General features: G+C 45.1%; 1 protein-coding gene across 4 annotated transcripts; it reads right to left on the bottom strand.

Annotated features, from left to right (window-relative positions):
* Window positions 1-608: 608 nt before the first annotated feature.
* On the bottom strand, window positions 609-17,111 carry Grsf1 (G-rich RNA sequence binding factor 1). Of its 4 annotated transcripts, none has more exon segments than NM_001100890.1 (10): window positions 609-1,820; window positions 4,247-4,322; window positions 4,848-4,983; window positions 5,722-5,843; window positions 7,186-7,370; window positions 11,683-11,818; window positions 12,782-12,925; window positions 13,492-13,647; window positions 14,659-14,815; window positions 16,653-17,024. In NM_001100890.1, coding segments are annotated over 9 exon segments (1,440 nt in total). In that variant the 5' UTR covers window positions 17,007-17,024; the 3' UTR covers window positions 609-1,820; window positions 4,247-4,272.
* Window positions 17,112-17,779: the final 668 nt, after the last annotated feature.

The following is a 17,779-nucleotide window of genomic DNA, read 5'->3' as shown; positions in this document are numbered from 1 at the left end:
TTTGTGATCCTCCTGCCTCAGCTTCCTGAGTGCTAGGATTATAAATGAACTTTTATTGAATTATGTGATTCTTTTTCAGTAACCACACTTGCTCTATCAGCAGTCACTAATTCAGTGGTCCAAGGTTATGAGAAATACTGAAGAGAGAATGTCAGTTGGTAATTTCCCAGTGTTACAACCTGCTTTGTAGAGAACTCCGCCTCCAGAGAGCATGATGCATCCCTTCAAGCTTTTTAGAGACCCACTGTGAGAGAGATGCTCACACCCTCATAGATACAGAACTCTAGACACCAACTCCAATGGTGTGGTCATTATGAAAACATCTCCATCTAAGTATATCGTTAAGCTGCTGAAGCCATGGCTTGTTTGTTTCTGAGATAGTCTCACCACGTGGTCCCGGTTGGCCCAAGACTCAACATGTAGGTCATTCTGGCCTCAGACTGAAAGATTCGGCCACCTCTGTCTCCACTGTGGGGGATTAAAAGCTCACATGCTTCCGCACCCAACTCTAAGCCACACCTGGAAACCATCTCTCCTCATATTAATACATCAGGGCTTGATAAATAAGTTGGTTCATACAGTCTAGTAACAAACACAATCAGGTAATCTTCGACTTGAAACCTTCATTTATTGTCTACAGGACAGTAATTTTGCCCCTTAGCTGGTAATCCCAGGTGGTTATGAACTAAGCAATACACGTTTCTTCCAGGTTACCACCTCTGAAAGCTCAGAAAATTCAATCTGAAGAGTGAGACTTATTATCTCTTGGTGGCAGCTGTCACCCTGAGAATAGGAACAAGGCAAAGAAAATATACAGGACTTTGATTCTTCTACACAGGTATACATAAAGTTAAGTTTATTAATGACTATTTTTGAAGCCAGCCATTTTATCCAATATTTAAATAACAAGCTATTTAGTATTAAAGCAGAAGGTGCTGCCACAATGTGACAGAAATACAGCTCTAGCCATAGAACCTTCACACAATTATACATGAAATGCTAGTTTTATTTAAGCAAGGCACCCCTACTTGTTCTAAAATATGGGATGGCTACCCCACTGGAAAAGCAGAGGAGGAGACTTAAGATTGTTTCCCCCTTATCTAGAGCTGGTTTAATTCAAGTGAAGCGATTAATGTCCTTACCAGTCTGGACTGCTTTGATATGTCACATTACGATTTCAAACCTAATAGCCTTAAGATTTGTCCAAAAAAACGTGAAGGAAGTGAAGTCTAGGTTTCCAAGACACAGACAGGCACCAACGTCAAATGCTTTCAGGTCAAAGGCTTAAGGAGGCAAAGTGTTTCTAAAGACAAAACTGCCGAGTGGTCACTTACACTCACTAATCTGTGGTTTGCTATTTTTTAAAAGTTCTATCCCTAAGTAATCAAATGAAAATCAAAATGAAAAAAAGCAAAACTGTTTGACCCAATCAGACTGGCTTAGTAAAGTTCTGAACCTCCTGCTGCTTTGGTGAGTGCTTGGTAAAAATACACCATTAATTTATTCCATGAGCTTTGTGTCAGAGCCCTCAGTCAGAGGCAACAACCAGGAGTAAGGATCTGAGGAGCAGCACTGGGTGGAAAGATCATCTCACGTCTGTAATATGGCCTCTGTGTCAGAAAACTCAACACACAGGCCCGACTTTCTCAACCACTGCTTAGACGAAAATGTACATGTGAGGCTTATTTCAGAGTCCCAGCCGCATCTTTCTCGGTGTAGACACAGCACTGAGACGCACAGATCCTTTCTCCAGCAGCCACTGCCAATCAACTCATCTTTTTATGCCAGAGATGTGCAAACGAGGTGCTTCCTGCTCCATCCTGAAATAGGACACAAGAGTACGTGTTTACTCACAGTGGAACACATGTACTCGTGTCCACACCACTTAAAGTCCAGCCCTCCCCAATTTAGGGCAAATTATCCCACAAATCAATTAATTTAGGTAAGAAAATCTAGTTAGGCATTAGTACACGTACACAGTCTGGAATAAGTCAGAAATGAGCACAAAAATATATTCTGAAGAGAACTGAGGTGATATTACATGTTTAGTGGCCATAACGAATCAGAGCTTTATGTCCAAAAACTGTATTACCTGTGTTTTCAAAACAGCTAAGTTCCTTAAAGAGGCCATCACTACTTTCAGAAAAATGACGGCGATACAATATATTGAAATACAACATGAAAGAAAAAAAGGCACTTTATATTTACATGAGAACGAATATCAAGAAACCTAGTAAAATGTTGCGGGTAAGTTAGCCTAAATATCCCACCATGTACTTCAGACGGAAACTTCTCTTATAGGCAGGTGCAGTGTACATGGCTGTAACCCCAGCGTGTAAGACACTGAGGTAAGAGAATTACAAGTTCAAGGGCAGCTCAGGCTATATGACAGACTCTTTCAAAACGCCATAAAAAAGGACATGAGAAAACTCAAAACAGTGCCAAGTTAATTCTGACTCAGTGACAGCCCATGTTAGCACAGTGCCAACCCTCACCAGAGAAACTTCCTGCAGGAGACAGACTATTACAGGGACCCACAACAGGCCAAAGGCAAAGAATCTACAAGTGTGGGTGACCAGCCTAACTGGTCCCCCCTCTGGCTCAGGGAGCATCTCTTAAGAGGGGTGAGAAAAGGACAAGAGCCAAGGGCTCAGCACCCTGCTGCAAGTGTCCTGTAGACATGGGGGGGACGGCTGCACCAGTGAAGTCTCAGCACAATGGTTGCCTATGCAAGGCCTGCATAATGACAACAGCAGGTGACCAGTCAATGCAGATGGGGAAATTTCACAAGGCTCCACCTCAGATCAAGAACTACAAGCAATCAACTGCTGCTGAAAGGGAGAACCAGTCTTTTCTAGAGATGAGACCTCGGGATATCCAATCCCAGATGCTCAGCCCTAACAAACACAGGCAGCTCTAGAAGGACTCTAAACAGAAGGGGTTGGAGGTGAGAGGGAGACTGTGTGTATGCGCAAGTGTGCGCATGTGCTCAAAACAATTATCAATGAAGTAGCTAGTAATGTGAGAGGAAGGAGGGTGTACTGGCTGGTTTTGTGTGTCAACTTGACACAAGCTGTGGAGTTATAGAAAAAGAAGCCTCCCTTGAGGAAATGCCGCCATGAGATCCAGCTGTAAGGAATTTTCTCAATGAGTGATCAAGGGGGAAGGGCCCCCTGTGGGTGGTACCATTCCTGGGCTGGTAGTCTTGGGTTCTCTAAGAAAACAAGCTGAGCAAGCCAGGGGAAACAAGCCAGTAAGTAACATCCCTCCCTGGCCTCTGCATCAGCTCCTGCTTCCTGACCTTCCAGTCCTAACTTTCTTTGGTGATGAACAGCAATGTGGATAAACCCTTTCCTCCCCAACTCATATCCTGGTCATGATGTTGTGTGCAGGAATAGAAACCCTGTCTAAGGGGAATATGGGAGGAATTACAAGAGGAAGGAAGGGTAGAAAAGATGTAAACATAGTACTCGAGTATGAAACTCAAAAAAAAAAAAAAAAAAAAAAAAAAAAAAACCTTACGGGTGTGTATAGACCTTACAACTGAGGAAATGTACTTAAGTTTTAAAGGAATGAAAAGTTAATGTAAAATACATGTTCTCTGTGTTATGAATACAGCTATTAAAAGTAATTATTCAATTAGTTTACCAGTAGCATGATGTGAGGAATTATGCAAAAATATTCTATACAAAAATAATGCTTAAAGCCACTACAAAATCACATTTCTAAGAAATTTTTTAGTTATGATTCACAACCATTACTTTGATTTTTTTCTGAAAAGAGAACCATAGTGACAAATATGACATTTTGGTTTCTTTAAAAAAAAAAAACAATTATAAGAACATGTTTTGTTTTACTCTCAGGTGTGGGTCATGAGGCTGCTTCAGGCGGCCCACAGCAGCTGACTGTGATTTGCCTCGTGCTCTAGGAGGGCTGTGGTTTTGGGTTCTTTTCAGAGTGTGAATAAATGCTAGAGCCACACAGATGGGCTGTTGGCGGACTGTGGCTGGTCACTGGTCTTTGGGAGGGTTGGCTGCTGTTTGATATTAGTTGTGGTTGAAGAAGAAACAAAAAGACTCAGGGATCGTTCTCTTCTACTCAGTGTTGCGGAGGTGAAAGGGTGGAGAAGAGTGGAAGACAGACGAGCACACAGAGCAGAAAGATCCAGTTACAGAGAATGGTTTCTACCGTGCTACCACTTAGTGAGTTGATTACTAATTACTTAATCACAGCTGTACTTAATTACCTTATCTTCTGGGGTCTGTTCAAGTCTTATTTTCCTTTAGGACATGAATTTAGGAACAGCTCAATATACCTATGTTCTGAATAGTTAAAAAAAAAAAGTTAGTTTTGCAAAGTCTGAAAAACATCAAAGCCCCTTTTAAATCATACTTCAGACAGCCGCACAGATCCTTAACCTTTAATTAAAAAGGAAGCTAAGTGTGATGGCACGCGGCGATACCCCCAGCTGTATCTCCGGCTAGTCGGAGCTCAAGTGGAGCTGACTTGCTCCCCTTCCATTTGAGGCCAGCCCAGACGACAGTATCCATCCCAAAATGACAGTAGTAACTGGGTGTGCTGGTCTACACCTATAGGCCTGGTGCTTAGAAGCCTGAGGAAAGAGAACCCAAAATTTAACATTGGTTTAGGCTACAAAGTGAGACAGCCTCAGACTCGCCAAATAAAAATTAGAGAAAAATATAAATATGCAAAATAATCAGAGACAAATTTGAATCTTTTAGCTTCAAGTTGGTAGTACTAAAAAAATGCAATTCCCAAAAGAAAACTCTAGGCCAATTCCCAAATGCACACACAGCAGCGTGACAGGAATAGTGGGCCAGACTTACGGACATGCGACCGGTCCTTGAGCATGGCAGCAACAGCATCCTCATGGGTATCAAAGTGCACGTCAGCTTCTCCAGTGGCCTTTCCGCTGGAGCTGTACTCCATGGTGATTCTCACAGGCTTCAGTGGGGCAAAGAACTACGAGGCCAAACAAACAAATGAACATGAACTGTGGCTTCCCCTCTTTTCCCTAGCTAGGGAATACAGTGGTACACTGGGTCACGATACTGCAAAAACGGCCTGGGAGATGACTCAGCAAGGACCCCTTAGATGACCTCTGACCTCCATACACACGCCATGTGCACCCTCCTCTTCTCACCACCTCTCCCCCAAAATTCTACACAGTAGTTTTTAAAAGATGTTGCCAAGTGGCAGCAAAACAAAATTCCCAAGCAACCTTGAGAACAATCACTACTCCAGTCTGTCGCTCACGGAGCTGCGCTCAGGTGTATGCCGTGCACTTCCACCTTGCGACAGGACACTGATGTCCCGGAACAAGCAACGGCTGCTGTGTACTGTCAGCCTAGGTCTGTGCCAGAACTAAACGTCAAGGATCAACCCGCCTGATCCTGATTACAAACCTCCACCTTACTGGCTCCATAAACCCGGATGGTTTTTGCTTTCAATTATGATAATGCAAGGGCACATGTTTTTGAAGTGAGAGGGTCTAACTACTCTGCCCTACCTACCCTCAAACTCCCGGGCGCATGCACCAGTCCTGTGTAAATCACAGCTACACAAGATGGGGCAAGCTTCAGCGAGGAGGGAGATGTTAGAGGAGGACATTCCAGAAACAGTTTCCCAACATCCCCGAAATTAATCACGTCCCGCGTTAGACTGCTCAAACCTATGGAGATGACGCTTACTGACACCCACATTTATGATGTCCTGGGCATTGGCTTGGAAAGGCAATCCTCTCATGTGGACAAAATGCAGGGACGGCACAGCTCCAAAGTCAACAGCCTCTGCAAGTTTGTCTGACATCTCCTTAGGCAACTCTGAGGAAGAACAAAGACTCTGTCAAGGACACAAAGTTTCCCGAGCTATTAGCAGATTATAATTGGGTATGACCTTTAAGTCAAAGTCCGCAATTCATCTTGAACCAGAGCACACCGGCTGTATAAAGGCCGAAACCTGAAATTTCTGCCACTTAACAGCTGTCACCAGAACAACCATTAAAAGCACTTAGGACTTCAAACCATTCCCAAATGAAGAACTTACCTCATGTGACCAGACAATAAACGGTCAACTAAATTGCAAAACTGAAGGCACTGTCTCTGTTGTAAGTACTAATATATATCAAATTCAGTGTCAGGAAAGCCTAGAACATCAGATTTGTAAGCATTTCCAAATTCCAAAGATCCCAAAGAAAAAATTAGACCCAGAGCAAACAGAATTCCTTAGTTCATACACCTGTTCTCATCTGAAGCATTTTTCCCACTTTGGCTTGGGCACTGACACTTTACTTTGGTTGTTACATCTGCACTACCTAGCCTTTGCAGCAGTCTACAAAACGACCATGGCAAAGAGAACCATGCCTGCCTGCCTGCCTGCCTGCCTGCCTGCCTGCCTGCCTGCCTGCCTGCCTGCCTGCCTGCCTGCCTGCCTGCCTGCCTGCCTGCCTGCCTGCCTGCCTGCCTGCCTGCCTGCCTGCCTGCCTGCCTGCCTGCCGGGGTGATCGCTCAGCCTCTAAGAGACCCAGCAGAGGTGGCTGTTCCATTCCCACCTACCTTCTAGCCTCTGAAGTACCATGTGATACACGCACACCACAAATAACAGTAACAAAAATTAATACAGAGGACTCAGGGACGATGGCTCAGTGATTAGCATACACTACTCTAGCTCAGCATGTACTTCTCAGAGCTCGGCTCCCAGCACCCCTTTCGTGTGGCTCACAACTGCTCGTAACTCCAGCTCTAGGGAAGCCATTTGGCCTCCATGGAACTAGCACATTGTGTAAACACACATATGCCAATTAAAACTTTAAACAACAATAATGTAAAAACTAACGAGAGCTGTCAGTGCAGACTGTTCAGTTAGTAAAGGCAGCCACTGCCAGCACTGATGACCTAAGTTCTACTCCTAGGTCCCCTGTTAGGGAACCAACTCTGCAGGCTGTCCTCTGACGTCTACACATGCGCACGACCAACCGGACTTACATAATGCACACAAAATACATACAATTCTTTTTTATTTAGAAACATTAAACCTTTGTGTATATAGATTATTTAACTCAATCCCCCTGTTCTGAACCTCACAATTTCATACGAGCTGGCTACGAAAACAGCTTTATCAAAACCCAAAGGCGCAAGGCAATCTTCTGAAGAGACAGGACATTACCTATCTCTTTTTCACTTTCAAAAGCTGTCATGGGCCGAGCGTCCTCATTAACTTCATGTTCCTCAAACACCACTTCTGGTTCAGTTATATATTTGGTAGTAGGAGAAGACACCATTTTCTTTCCTTTATGAGATCCAACGTGTGTGCGAACTTCATTCCTTCTGCTTGGAAATATCTCTATGTATCTATAACAAAAGGGAAAGGCATAGACAATATAAAGTAACTTACGATAAAGACGGTGTAAGGCAAACTTAATAATTAATTAGGTCTGTGTGACTACAGGGATGGCTCATCAGTTAAGAGCATTTGTGCTTCTCCAGAGGAACCACTGCTCAGTTCCCAACACCCACATAGGGCAGCTCCCAATCACCTACAACTCCAGCACAAGGGAGTCCAGCACCCTCTGCTGGAGTCTCGGAGCACCTGCACACATATATGCATTCACCAGTGCACGCTCGCTCCAGTATTTTTTTTAAAAAAATTAATCAGGTATATATATATTTCCACAGCTTATAAAACATGGACATTCAAAGATGAGGGCAAGAATAAAAATCCATTACATATTACTTTATGAGAATGTTCTTTCAACAGAATAGGGCAACATGCTAATTTTAGTCATTAAGACTTTTGCCCCCTACCACCGCCGCTCTCTAACACCAGCGCTGCCTCTCGCTTGCTGAGCTCCAGCCGAAGAAGGGGATAAGTAAGGAGGTGCCCACACCATGTCTCATACAAAGCAGACTGCCCGCAAATCCACCAGTGGTAAAGCATCCAGGAAGCAACTGGCTACAAAAGCTGCTCGCAAGAGTGCGCCCTCTACTGGAGGGGTGAAGAAACCTCATCTTTACAGGCCTGGTACTGAAGCACTCGGAGAAATCAGATGCTATCAGAAGCCCACTGAACGTCTCTGATTTGCTAGCTCCCCTTTCAGCACCTGGAGCAAGAAACTGCTCAGGACTTCAAAACAGATCTGCGCCCCAGAGTGCAGCTATTGGTGCTTTGCAAGAGGCAAGTGAGGCCTGGCTGCTTGGCCTTTGTGAAGATACCAACCTGTGTGCTATCCATGCCAAATGTGTAACAATTATGCCAAAAGACACCCAGCTAGCACGCTGCATATGTGGGGAACGTGCCTAAGAGTCCACTATGAAGGGAAACATTTCATTCTCAAAAAAAAAAAAATATATTTTCCCTCTTCTTCCTGTTATCAGTAGTTCTGAATGTTAGATATTTTTTCCATGAGGTCAAAGGTACCGAAGTCTATGATTGTGAGTGGAAACATAGGGGACAGAATCAGGGATTGGCAGCTTCTCCACATTCATTTGTGTGTGAATTTTTAATATAAATGCAAGATGTAAAGCGTTAATGCAAGCAAAATGTGTCAGTGAACATATTTCAACAGTTCGACTTTATAACTATTATAAATAGATCTATTAAAATTTTCTGGACAATGTCATCATTTGGGTTTTTTAAAAATAAGTAAATTTCTTATTGATGGCAACTAAATGGTGTTTGTAGCATTTTATCACACAGTAGGTTCCATCTGTTCACTAGAGTTTTCTAACGGAGTTGTCGTACATGCAAGTGCATGTTTTCAATGTTGTCTGTCTTCTGTGCTGTTCCTGTAAGTTTGCTATTAAAATACATTAAACTATTAAAAAAAAAAGACTTTTGCCCCCAAATATCCCTTATGTGTGTTTTATGTATATGGTATTTTTCATTTATGCAGTTTTTAAATGCTTTTCAAAGAGCTTATTAAAGTTTAATTCTCACAGCACTTACATAGCATAACTGTGAGCTCCATGTTTCAAGGGAATAACTTATAAACTAACATCATACCCCAGCTACTTATAAAAGAAAATATGTGTGAACAGACATAGATATTTTATAATAATATTCTTTTTCTTCATGAGAACTAAAGTTAAGTGTGTATACACACACACACACACACACACACACACACACACACACACACAGAGTTACTGGAAGTTGGACATGGGAGCCAGGCATGGAAGCTGGGCGTGACGGCACACCCTGTAACCCCGCACTGGAAGGGTGATGGCTCACTCAAAAGTTCAAGGCCAGAGTAGGCTGCACAACAAATTCTATGCTGGCTTGAGCTACAGTGAAAGCCTGTCTCAAAACAGAAATAAAATCTCCCAAGATCTGTTTGCTATTTGTCCTCAAAAGGTTCTTGGACTGGACTTTTAAGCATCTAAACTTGGAACTAAATAATCCTATTCTTTTTTTAAAGTAAGCATGCCCTATGTCTTATATTAATGAAAGCAAACTAATACAGTGTTTGTATTTCCACAACAACCTCAAGGGCTTACAGTTCAGTCTTGCATAGTCAAATCTATACAAAATGCTGAAAGCTACGAAGATCTCCATAACGTAACTAAGTGGCTAATGAGAAATGTTAAAATTATCATAAATACTATGAGGCACATTGACACATAGCCATAATCCCAGGGGTTGGGGGTGGAAAGGAAAAGAACAGAGGTTCAGGCCAGCCTGGGCTAGGCTACAGATGAAGTTGAGGGGGCGGTGAGATGGCCCAGTGGGCAATGGCGCTTGTTGCCAAGCCACTGATGTATGTCTCCTCCACAGAACACACGTGTCAGAAGGAGAGAGCCAGCTCTTCCATGATGTCCAGGCTGTCCAAATTCTACAGACCAGCTCTGGCAAAGTGCTTGCAAATGAACACACAAACACAAGTAAGTAATAAAGTTTTCTTTAAACTAGTGTGAATTCAAGGCCAGCCTGGGCTACAGAGTAAGTGAATATGCTCGAGTTCTGCTCACTGATGACGTACTTCCCCTAGGATGCTCAAAGCCTAGGTTCCATCTGGAAAACCACAGGAAAGACAGACAACTAAGAACACCACTGCTCTGAATGACAGCAGTGGTGACATAATATTCAGGAGGCAAGGGCAGGAGGTTGGCATGTTTGAAGCTAGCCCAGTCTAGTCCATTTAGCAAGGTCCAGGCCAGTCTAGGGGACACAGAAAACTCTAGTGCCAGTGTTTAAGACACTTGCTCTTGCAGGGAGCCAGGGTCAATTCCCAGCACTTACACAGTGGCTGACAACCATGTCTAACCAGATCTAACAAGAAGCACACATGTGGTGCACACACATGCATGCAGACAAACCATTTGTACACATAAAAGAAAAATAAATACATCTTAAAAAAAAAAAAAAAAAGACTTGTACCCAAAAGAACCCAAGGAACTTTGAATCAATTCTTTAAGGGGATCCTGAGGGCTGGAGAGATGGCTCAGCGGTTAAGAGCACTTGACTGCTCTTCCACAGGTCCTGAGTTCAAATCCTACAACCACATGGTGGCTCACAACCATCTGTAATGGGATCTGATGTCCTCTTCTAGTGTGTCTAAAGACAGCTACAGTGTACTCATATGAATAAAATAAATAAATCTTTAAAACACACACACACACACACAACTATCTCATTGCATACACTAATAGAAACAGATCTCCTACCTCATTACTTACTCTCTGACATCATATAACCATGTCAGTGTACAACACAACTAACCTAACTTCTTCAAAAGCAATCATAATTCTAAAAAGAGAGGGATGGAGCTAGGGAGAAAGTTCAGATGGCTAAGTGCTTGCAGTACACGCATAAGGCTGTGGGTTTGACTCTCTAGATCAACGTAAAAGCCAGATGTAGTGAAAGATCTTTAACCTCAGAGTTGGAAGGACGGAGAAGGGAGGAGGCAGTTGGATCCTAAAGGCTTGTTGGCCATCAGTCTAGCTACTCTGCAAGCTCTGGGTTCAGTGAGACACATCTCAAATAAATAGGTGGAGAGAGACAGAGGACAATACAGTGTTAGCTAACCTCTGGCCTCCAGTCTCCACATATGTATACATGAGTGGACAAGCACACCTACAACATGCACACACATGAATACACCACACACAAACATACATAAAACAGAGAGGAACTTTTTAAAAAAAGTGGATGTGGGGCTGGGGATTTAGCTCAGTGGTAGAGCGCTTACCTAGGAAGCGCAAGGCCCTGGGTTCGGTCCCCAGCTCCGAAAAAAAGAACCAAAAAAAAAAAAAAAAAAAAAGTGGATGTGCTCTAGATTAATAAAATTAATAATATATCAAAAGTACTGTATAAACTTCTTGGATTCTGATTCACACGAGTCAATTATAAAGATATTTTTGTTACAGATGGAAAAATGTGATTATGGGTAGCTAATAGACAGTAAGTGCTAATCTTGTCAGACATAAAAATACTGTGGTTATGAAAGAAAATTTCTTTAAAAACCATCCTAAAATGATGAGCACAGCTAGACTTGAGTTTTACAGGACTATCTTTCACTTAGAACTCAACATATCAGAGCAATTAATCTGAATGATGAGCATTTAGTGGTTCACTGTGGTACCCGTAGTTTAACACATTTGAGTAACATCACAACAATGGTACAGTGCACTCATCAAAATGACCTCACACCTCTGTTTCACTCACCGGTTACCAATCTCTTCCCTGTGCTTCAGAAGCGCTTGGTTGGCCATTTCTGGTTCTTCAAACTGTACATAGGCTTCCCCTGTTTTTCTTCTCCCTCTATAGTCCATCACAAAAGTGATGTCTACTATGTTCAGTCCTAGGATGCCAAAAAATGCACATATTAGTGCTGCCAACAAGGGCTTTCTTCATCAGACTTAAGCTTACTCTTGCACTAAGACATTTAGATACTATTCACCAACCCTAAAGCTGTACACCTTCACTGACAATCAATCACTATGTAACTAAAACCTCAGTGCTTGTCAGCAGCTGGAGAATGTTACAAACGTATACAAAGTTTTCCTTAGTCTTTTGGGGGGCAAGGGAGACTGGTTATATTTTAGGGGACAGTTTTTAAACAAGCCAAGTTACTCACAGGTATATTTTGTAGCCAGAAGCTAGATAATGTTTCTTCTTCTGAGTTTGGATATCTAGTATCCACATAAACGCCATAAGTGGTGACCGATCTTTAAAATCATCTTCCCCTGGTGCTGAGATTATAGGTGTGCCGCCATACAGTTTGCGTGGTACTGGGATCTAACAGGGCCTTGTGAATGCTAAGCAAGCATTGCACCAACTGAGTACATCCCCAGCCTCTGAGTACATCCCCAGCCTCTGAGTACATCCCCAGCCTCTGGGTACATCCCCAGCCTCTGGGTACATCCCCAGCCTCTGGGTACATCCCCAGCCTCTGGGTACATCCCCAGCCTCTGACTACATCCCCAGCCTCTGGGTACATCCCCAGCCTCTGACTACATCCCCAGCCTCTGACTACATCCCCAGCCTCTGACTACATCCCCAGCCTCTGACTACATCCCCAGCCTCTGACTACATCCCCAGCCCAGACAGTTTTAAGTCAAGTAAGTGATTACTGTCTTGGAGCAATGTGAGCACTATTTTAAGAAAATAGTTTCTTCATAGTTAAACAAATGTGATGAAACTATTCTGAAAGTTGGCATCCCTAGAGATCTGCCTGAAAGACTGCAACACTTCAAAGGTACAAAAGGAAGAATAATGATGGGAAGAGACTAAGTCCAAACACCACGACATCACTGCCACCCACCTGCAAAGAAGTCCACAATGTCCTTTTCATTGCAGCTGTAAGGGAGTCCTCTCAGGCGGACCACACCGTCACTGAGTGCAGGCGTAGGCTTGACCTGTAGGCTCTTCATTAAGGCATCCACATCTTCGTTGTTTATTTCATACACTGCAAAGAAAAACACACACACAAGAGGATAAATACGCTGTTCCTTGAATTTAAACATCAATGGTTCTAATCTTTGTGAACTTCTGTCAAGAATTTAACAAGTAACAATCACTGAATATATACTGAGCTCCAGGCATAAACTATTTAATCCTCCCAACTTTTTAAATGTAGGCAATACTTTTATTCTATAGATTTAAAAACCGAGATTGACCCGGGTAGATGGTTCAGCAGTTCCAAATGTGCTAGAAGCCAAAGGAAAGACTCAACTTCCTAGAGTTGTCCTCTGGTATCTCCATGTGAACCCTACATACATATCATATGTAAACAAACAAACACACACGCACACACACACACACACACACACACACGCACACACGCTTCACTTTCACAAGCTATAAAATACTGAAAATTTTGTTTGGAAAATGGAAGAATGAAACCTAATTAAGTAAGCTAAGATCTTTAAGATGTGTAACATTTAACTACTACCATTATTAAAGATTCGATCATAACTGCCTTGAAAAGTTTAAAGCCTAAGGACCCAGAAGTCAGGCCCTGAGCTCACACACCTTCCACATACCGCTGCCCCATGTACATCCGGTGCTTTTCCAAGGCCTTCTGTACATCCTGCTCGGACTCCATTTCAATCAAGGCATCGCCCCTCCGTTTGCCATCTCTGTTCAGGAGGAAATGTATTCCATTCTCACTGTTTCGGATTCTGCAGTCTAAAAACGCATGATCAAAGTCATTTAACACAGAAATCAAAGTTTTGTCCCAATTTTACCCATCACAACAATGCAGGAGCCAAAAAATGCCTACCGAATTCTTTAGTTTTCAAGATTACTTTTATTCTATTATTTCCCCTCCCCCATCGTCTCTCAGATTCTGTACAGAAACTCGGGCACTGAAACCATTCTACATTCTAAATGCTAATGACAGTGGCAGACTAAAAATGTTCCAAGTTAAAAAGGATAGTCCCATACACCTTTCCTTCAAGCACTTGGGAAGCAGAGGCAGGCAGATCTCTGAGTTTGAGGCCAGCCTGGTCTACACAGTGAGCTTCAAGACACCTAAGGCTATACGAAGAAAGTATTGGGGGGGAGAGGCACATAAAAAGAAAACCAAGCCAAGCCCAGAAGCTCATTACTTCCCGACCATTAAACAGCAACTGCTGCTTACTCTTCCCGTCTTCCTTTAAAAACAGAGCCAAAAAGTACTTTCTGCAAAAGTAATCGATACAACAATCTACCTTCCCCCTTTATACCAAAGACAACCTTATACTGCCCACTTCTTATGCAAATCCGACACATAATTGGTGAGTGGCTTATAGAAAGTCTGATTCACATGACACCATCATGTTTACAGGTTTAAGAGGAAGGTTTAAAATCACAGTCAGATAGCAGCAATAAAAACTGACCTCAGTGGGAAAGCTCTCACACGTACTAAAGAGAACTCAGTTCAGCGTATGAGTGTATGACATGGACAGCTAGCTACTCTTCCACAGACTCCCTTGGGCAGGTCTGGCCTTTAGTCATGCACATAGTAAAACCGATGTCACACGCTGTAATGTCCGCATTACTTACGTCTTTATACTCTTCGTCTTAAATCTGTAGGTAGTACATATGGCACCCACAGCAGCACATCATATGAAAAGGTAATCGGCCGGAATGGGACCATTCCTCACCTCAGAGCTGCCTCCAACCGAACTGCTTATTTAAAGCACATGGAAGAGATACCTGAGAAAAAGCTGAGGACATCTTCCACAGTGCAGGACCAGGGCAGACCCTGAGCTCGAATGAGGTAAACATCATCCACCTCTTCTCCTAACTTGGATGGGCTCAGTTCGTACTCAGGTAGTGGTGGGAGGTCTTCCAGGTAGGTAGTTTTGGACTCCTTTCAAGAAAGAAGGAATGGAAAGGGCATTCCGTTGGCAACCTATTTAGGAAAACGCTTACCTGTACAAACAGGTGCAGGTGAGATTATTTCAGAGGTGAGAAGCACACTTCTCCACCCTCTGGTTCTGTTTCCTTAGACGAGGTCTCTCCATGTGGCCCAGGCTACCCCAAACGTACCACCATCCTGCCACAGCCCCCAGTGCTGGCTATAGACTAGTTATCCCAGCATGGTTTTGGTTTATATTTATATTTTATGTCCTAAGGCAACATGTAAGTACATTCTGGTGATAGTCCTCCCACTAAAGGTAGTACTACGGAGTAAGCCATACAACGACAAATTATACCGTTTCACTGAAAATTGCCCCAAACACAAAACACATCATCAAACCACCATCTCGAAGCATTATCTGGAACAAGGCAAGAAACAGAACAAGATGTCGTGTTAAAAGTATCAAATATTGTAAATTAAAAAAAAAAAACTATGGGCGAAAAAAAGAAAAGATGGAAGATATAAAAGATACGACATTCCAATTTGATCCGAGGGGAAGTAGTAGCATCTGAAAAATAGCAAACACATTTTTCTAAAATGGACGGTAAAAAAAAAAGCCAAAGGAACACATAGTAGCTGGCTGTTGGGCATTGGGCTCTATGAAGGGATACTTCACTTGGTAGGCAAAGGAAGTTAATAAAAAGACATTGGGACGTGGGTAAATGTCTTGAAAAGACTAATGTAAGAGCAAGTGAATAAGGAAAAAGACAGAAAAGACAACAGCAGAGACAGGCGGCAGGGGGCTCAGACACTGTTACTTTCCCTGTTTCCCCAGAATCCCATAAACATCTCAGGCTTTTACAGAAAAAACAAAGTGCAGCAGAAAGTATTGGGCCGGGATTCAAATCAATTAGCTCAGCTACTGGCAGACAACAGCCATGCAGATGAACCACCCAGATATCACTAATTCAAACAGACTGAATTAAGATAAACACGGCCCGTGGCATTAGGGGTTAGGTAGCCCAAAGTGAACAGACCCTTCCCAGATGCCACATACACCGCAAGAGAAATGTCTCACATACACAGAGGACAAAATATTTGCAATATGAATTCTTACAACGTCTTCCTGAAAAGACGGGGAACGATAATGAAAAAGATCGTGGAGTCACACTGATGCCCCCAAACCCTCACCCACGGACACCCCTGCCCCACACACGTTTTCTCCCAGTTTCCCACGGTCTCCCCAGCAGCTCTCCGCGTCCGCAGAGTCCCGCTGCACCAAAGGTCCTTCTGTCAAGGCGAGTGGACTTGCAGAGGTGACCTTCAGTCAGGTGGACGCCCGAGGACGCGAGAGAGGGGCGCGCGGGGGACGTCCCCAGGCTAGCCCACGCTTCCGTGCGCGCGGGGCTGCGCGTCGGTGGCCGGCCGAGGAGGCCCGAGCCGCCCGGCCTACAGCTCCCACCGCACGCACAGCCGGCCCCGACCTTCCTCGGGCTCCGGTCTCTCAGCTTCACTTCCAGCGGGCATAAGGCTAGGGGGTAGGCGGGGTGGGGGGCGTCGGCGGCCTCCCCAAAACCTACCATGGGCCCGGCGGGAAACAAGGCCTCTACATTCACCCCAGCCACACTTACACTGACCAACCGCCCAGACTCGGAGGGAACAAAACAAGGAGAAGAGCCGGGGCCCGGAGAGCGTCCCTTGTTCCGGTGCCCAATAGGAGGACGGAGCGGGAGGGAGGCGGGGGTGCGGTGCGTGCCGCGGATCCCCGGGCGCGCACGCGAGGCGCTCGCCGACAGAAGGACGCGGGCGCGCGGCCGCCGAGGGTCCCGCGCGCGGAGCCACGTACCTGGCAGTAACCCCGCGCCGGGCCCGCGGCGGCGGCCAGCGATCGCGGAAGCAGCGGGGCGCGCAACGCCGAGTAGGACGCGGCAGCCGCCGCGGCGGCGGAGGGCCGGACAGGGACGGGACCCGCCAGTCTCCCGGCGGCCGCAGGCCCGAGCTGCAGGCCCCGCGTCTGCGAAGCGGCGGCCGCGGCGGCCCCGAGGAGTAGCAGCAGGCGGCGGCGGCCAGAGACGCCGGACGGGAAAGTGCCGGCGGCCGAGTAGAAGGGCAGGCAGGCGGCACCGGTTCGCCGGCAGCTGCTGCAGTTGCAGCCGCAGCCCCGGAGCAACGCCCCTAGCACCCAGCGCGTCCCGGCCATGGGCTCCGGAGGCGGCGCGGGGCCTGGAGATTGCCGCTGTGGCGCGAGCGGAGGGGAAGTGGAATCCAGGGCCGGGGAGGGGGAACCGGGCACATGCGCCGCGCGCACCCGGGGCTGAGACGAGGCTCGGAGGCGGAGGAGAGCGGGCGGCTCCGCCTGGGCTCCGCCCTGGGGGCGGGGCTTCTCTCCCCGTAAGGGTGTGAACGGGGTGACCTGAGAGCCTTCAAAGTGGAAGCCTTCCCAGGCCCTCCTGCTCAGGTTAGAGCTGAGGTCTGCGGGCCGCCCTGAAGATGTTTCCAGAAGGAATGTGATACCTAGCTCCAAAACGTTTTGAGAGGACGCTGAGGGGGGCGTTGATACCGTCAACCTCGAAGTACGTGCAGAAGGCCAACTTTGTTTTGAACGGAAGTACTGACTTTGTATGTGTGTGTAATACATGTGTATATTAGATGTATATTAGATATATATTAGGGATATATTAGATATATTAGATAAAAGAAAGCCTTCCTTAATGAGACAATACTGTCACAAGTGGAGGTGTCGAGATTTGCAAATAAATGAATGAATGGTCGTGCAGTTTTCTCCTGTGGCCAGGACCTGTCAAAGGCAAAAAAAAGATAAAGACAAATGGGAATTCTTAGAGTAAAAATATGAAGGAGAGGCTGATTGATGGTGGCGGGAGTCAGGTAGGGAGAAATCGCTGTGACCGCGGTGTAACTTGGTAACAGGGTAGTCGCCTAGATCACCCCAACCTCCTCGTGGGGGTGAGGAGA

This window comes from Rattus norvegicus, chromosome 14, assembly GCF_036323735.1.
Source record: "Rattus norvegicus strain BN/NHsdMcwi chromosome 14, GRCr8, whole genome shotgun sequence".
Classification (NCBI taxonomy): Eukaryota; Metazoa; Chordata; class Mammalia; order Rodentia; family Muridae; genus Rattus; species Rattus norvegicus.
The sequence above is the reverse complement of the archived record's forward strand: the minus strand, read 5'-3'. Positions and strand labels throughout refer to the sequence as shown.

Bases quoted from the DNA above. Each gene is read 5' to 3' on its own strand.
- Grsf1 (XM_063273071.1), bottom strand. From the start codon at position 15,221: ATGCTTCGAGATGGTGGTTTGATGATGTGTTTTGTGTTTGGGGCAATT. The intron at 12,926-13,491 runs GTGTGTGAGCTC...TTTTCTTTGCAG, and splicing joins GGGGCAGCGGTATGTGGAAG to TGTATGAAATAAACAACGAA. The intron at 4,984-5,721 runs GTGGGTGTCAGT...TTGGCCTCGTAG, and splicing joins ATGCCCAGGACATCATAAAT to TTCTTTGCCCCACTGAAGCC.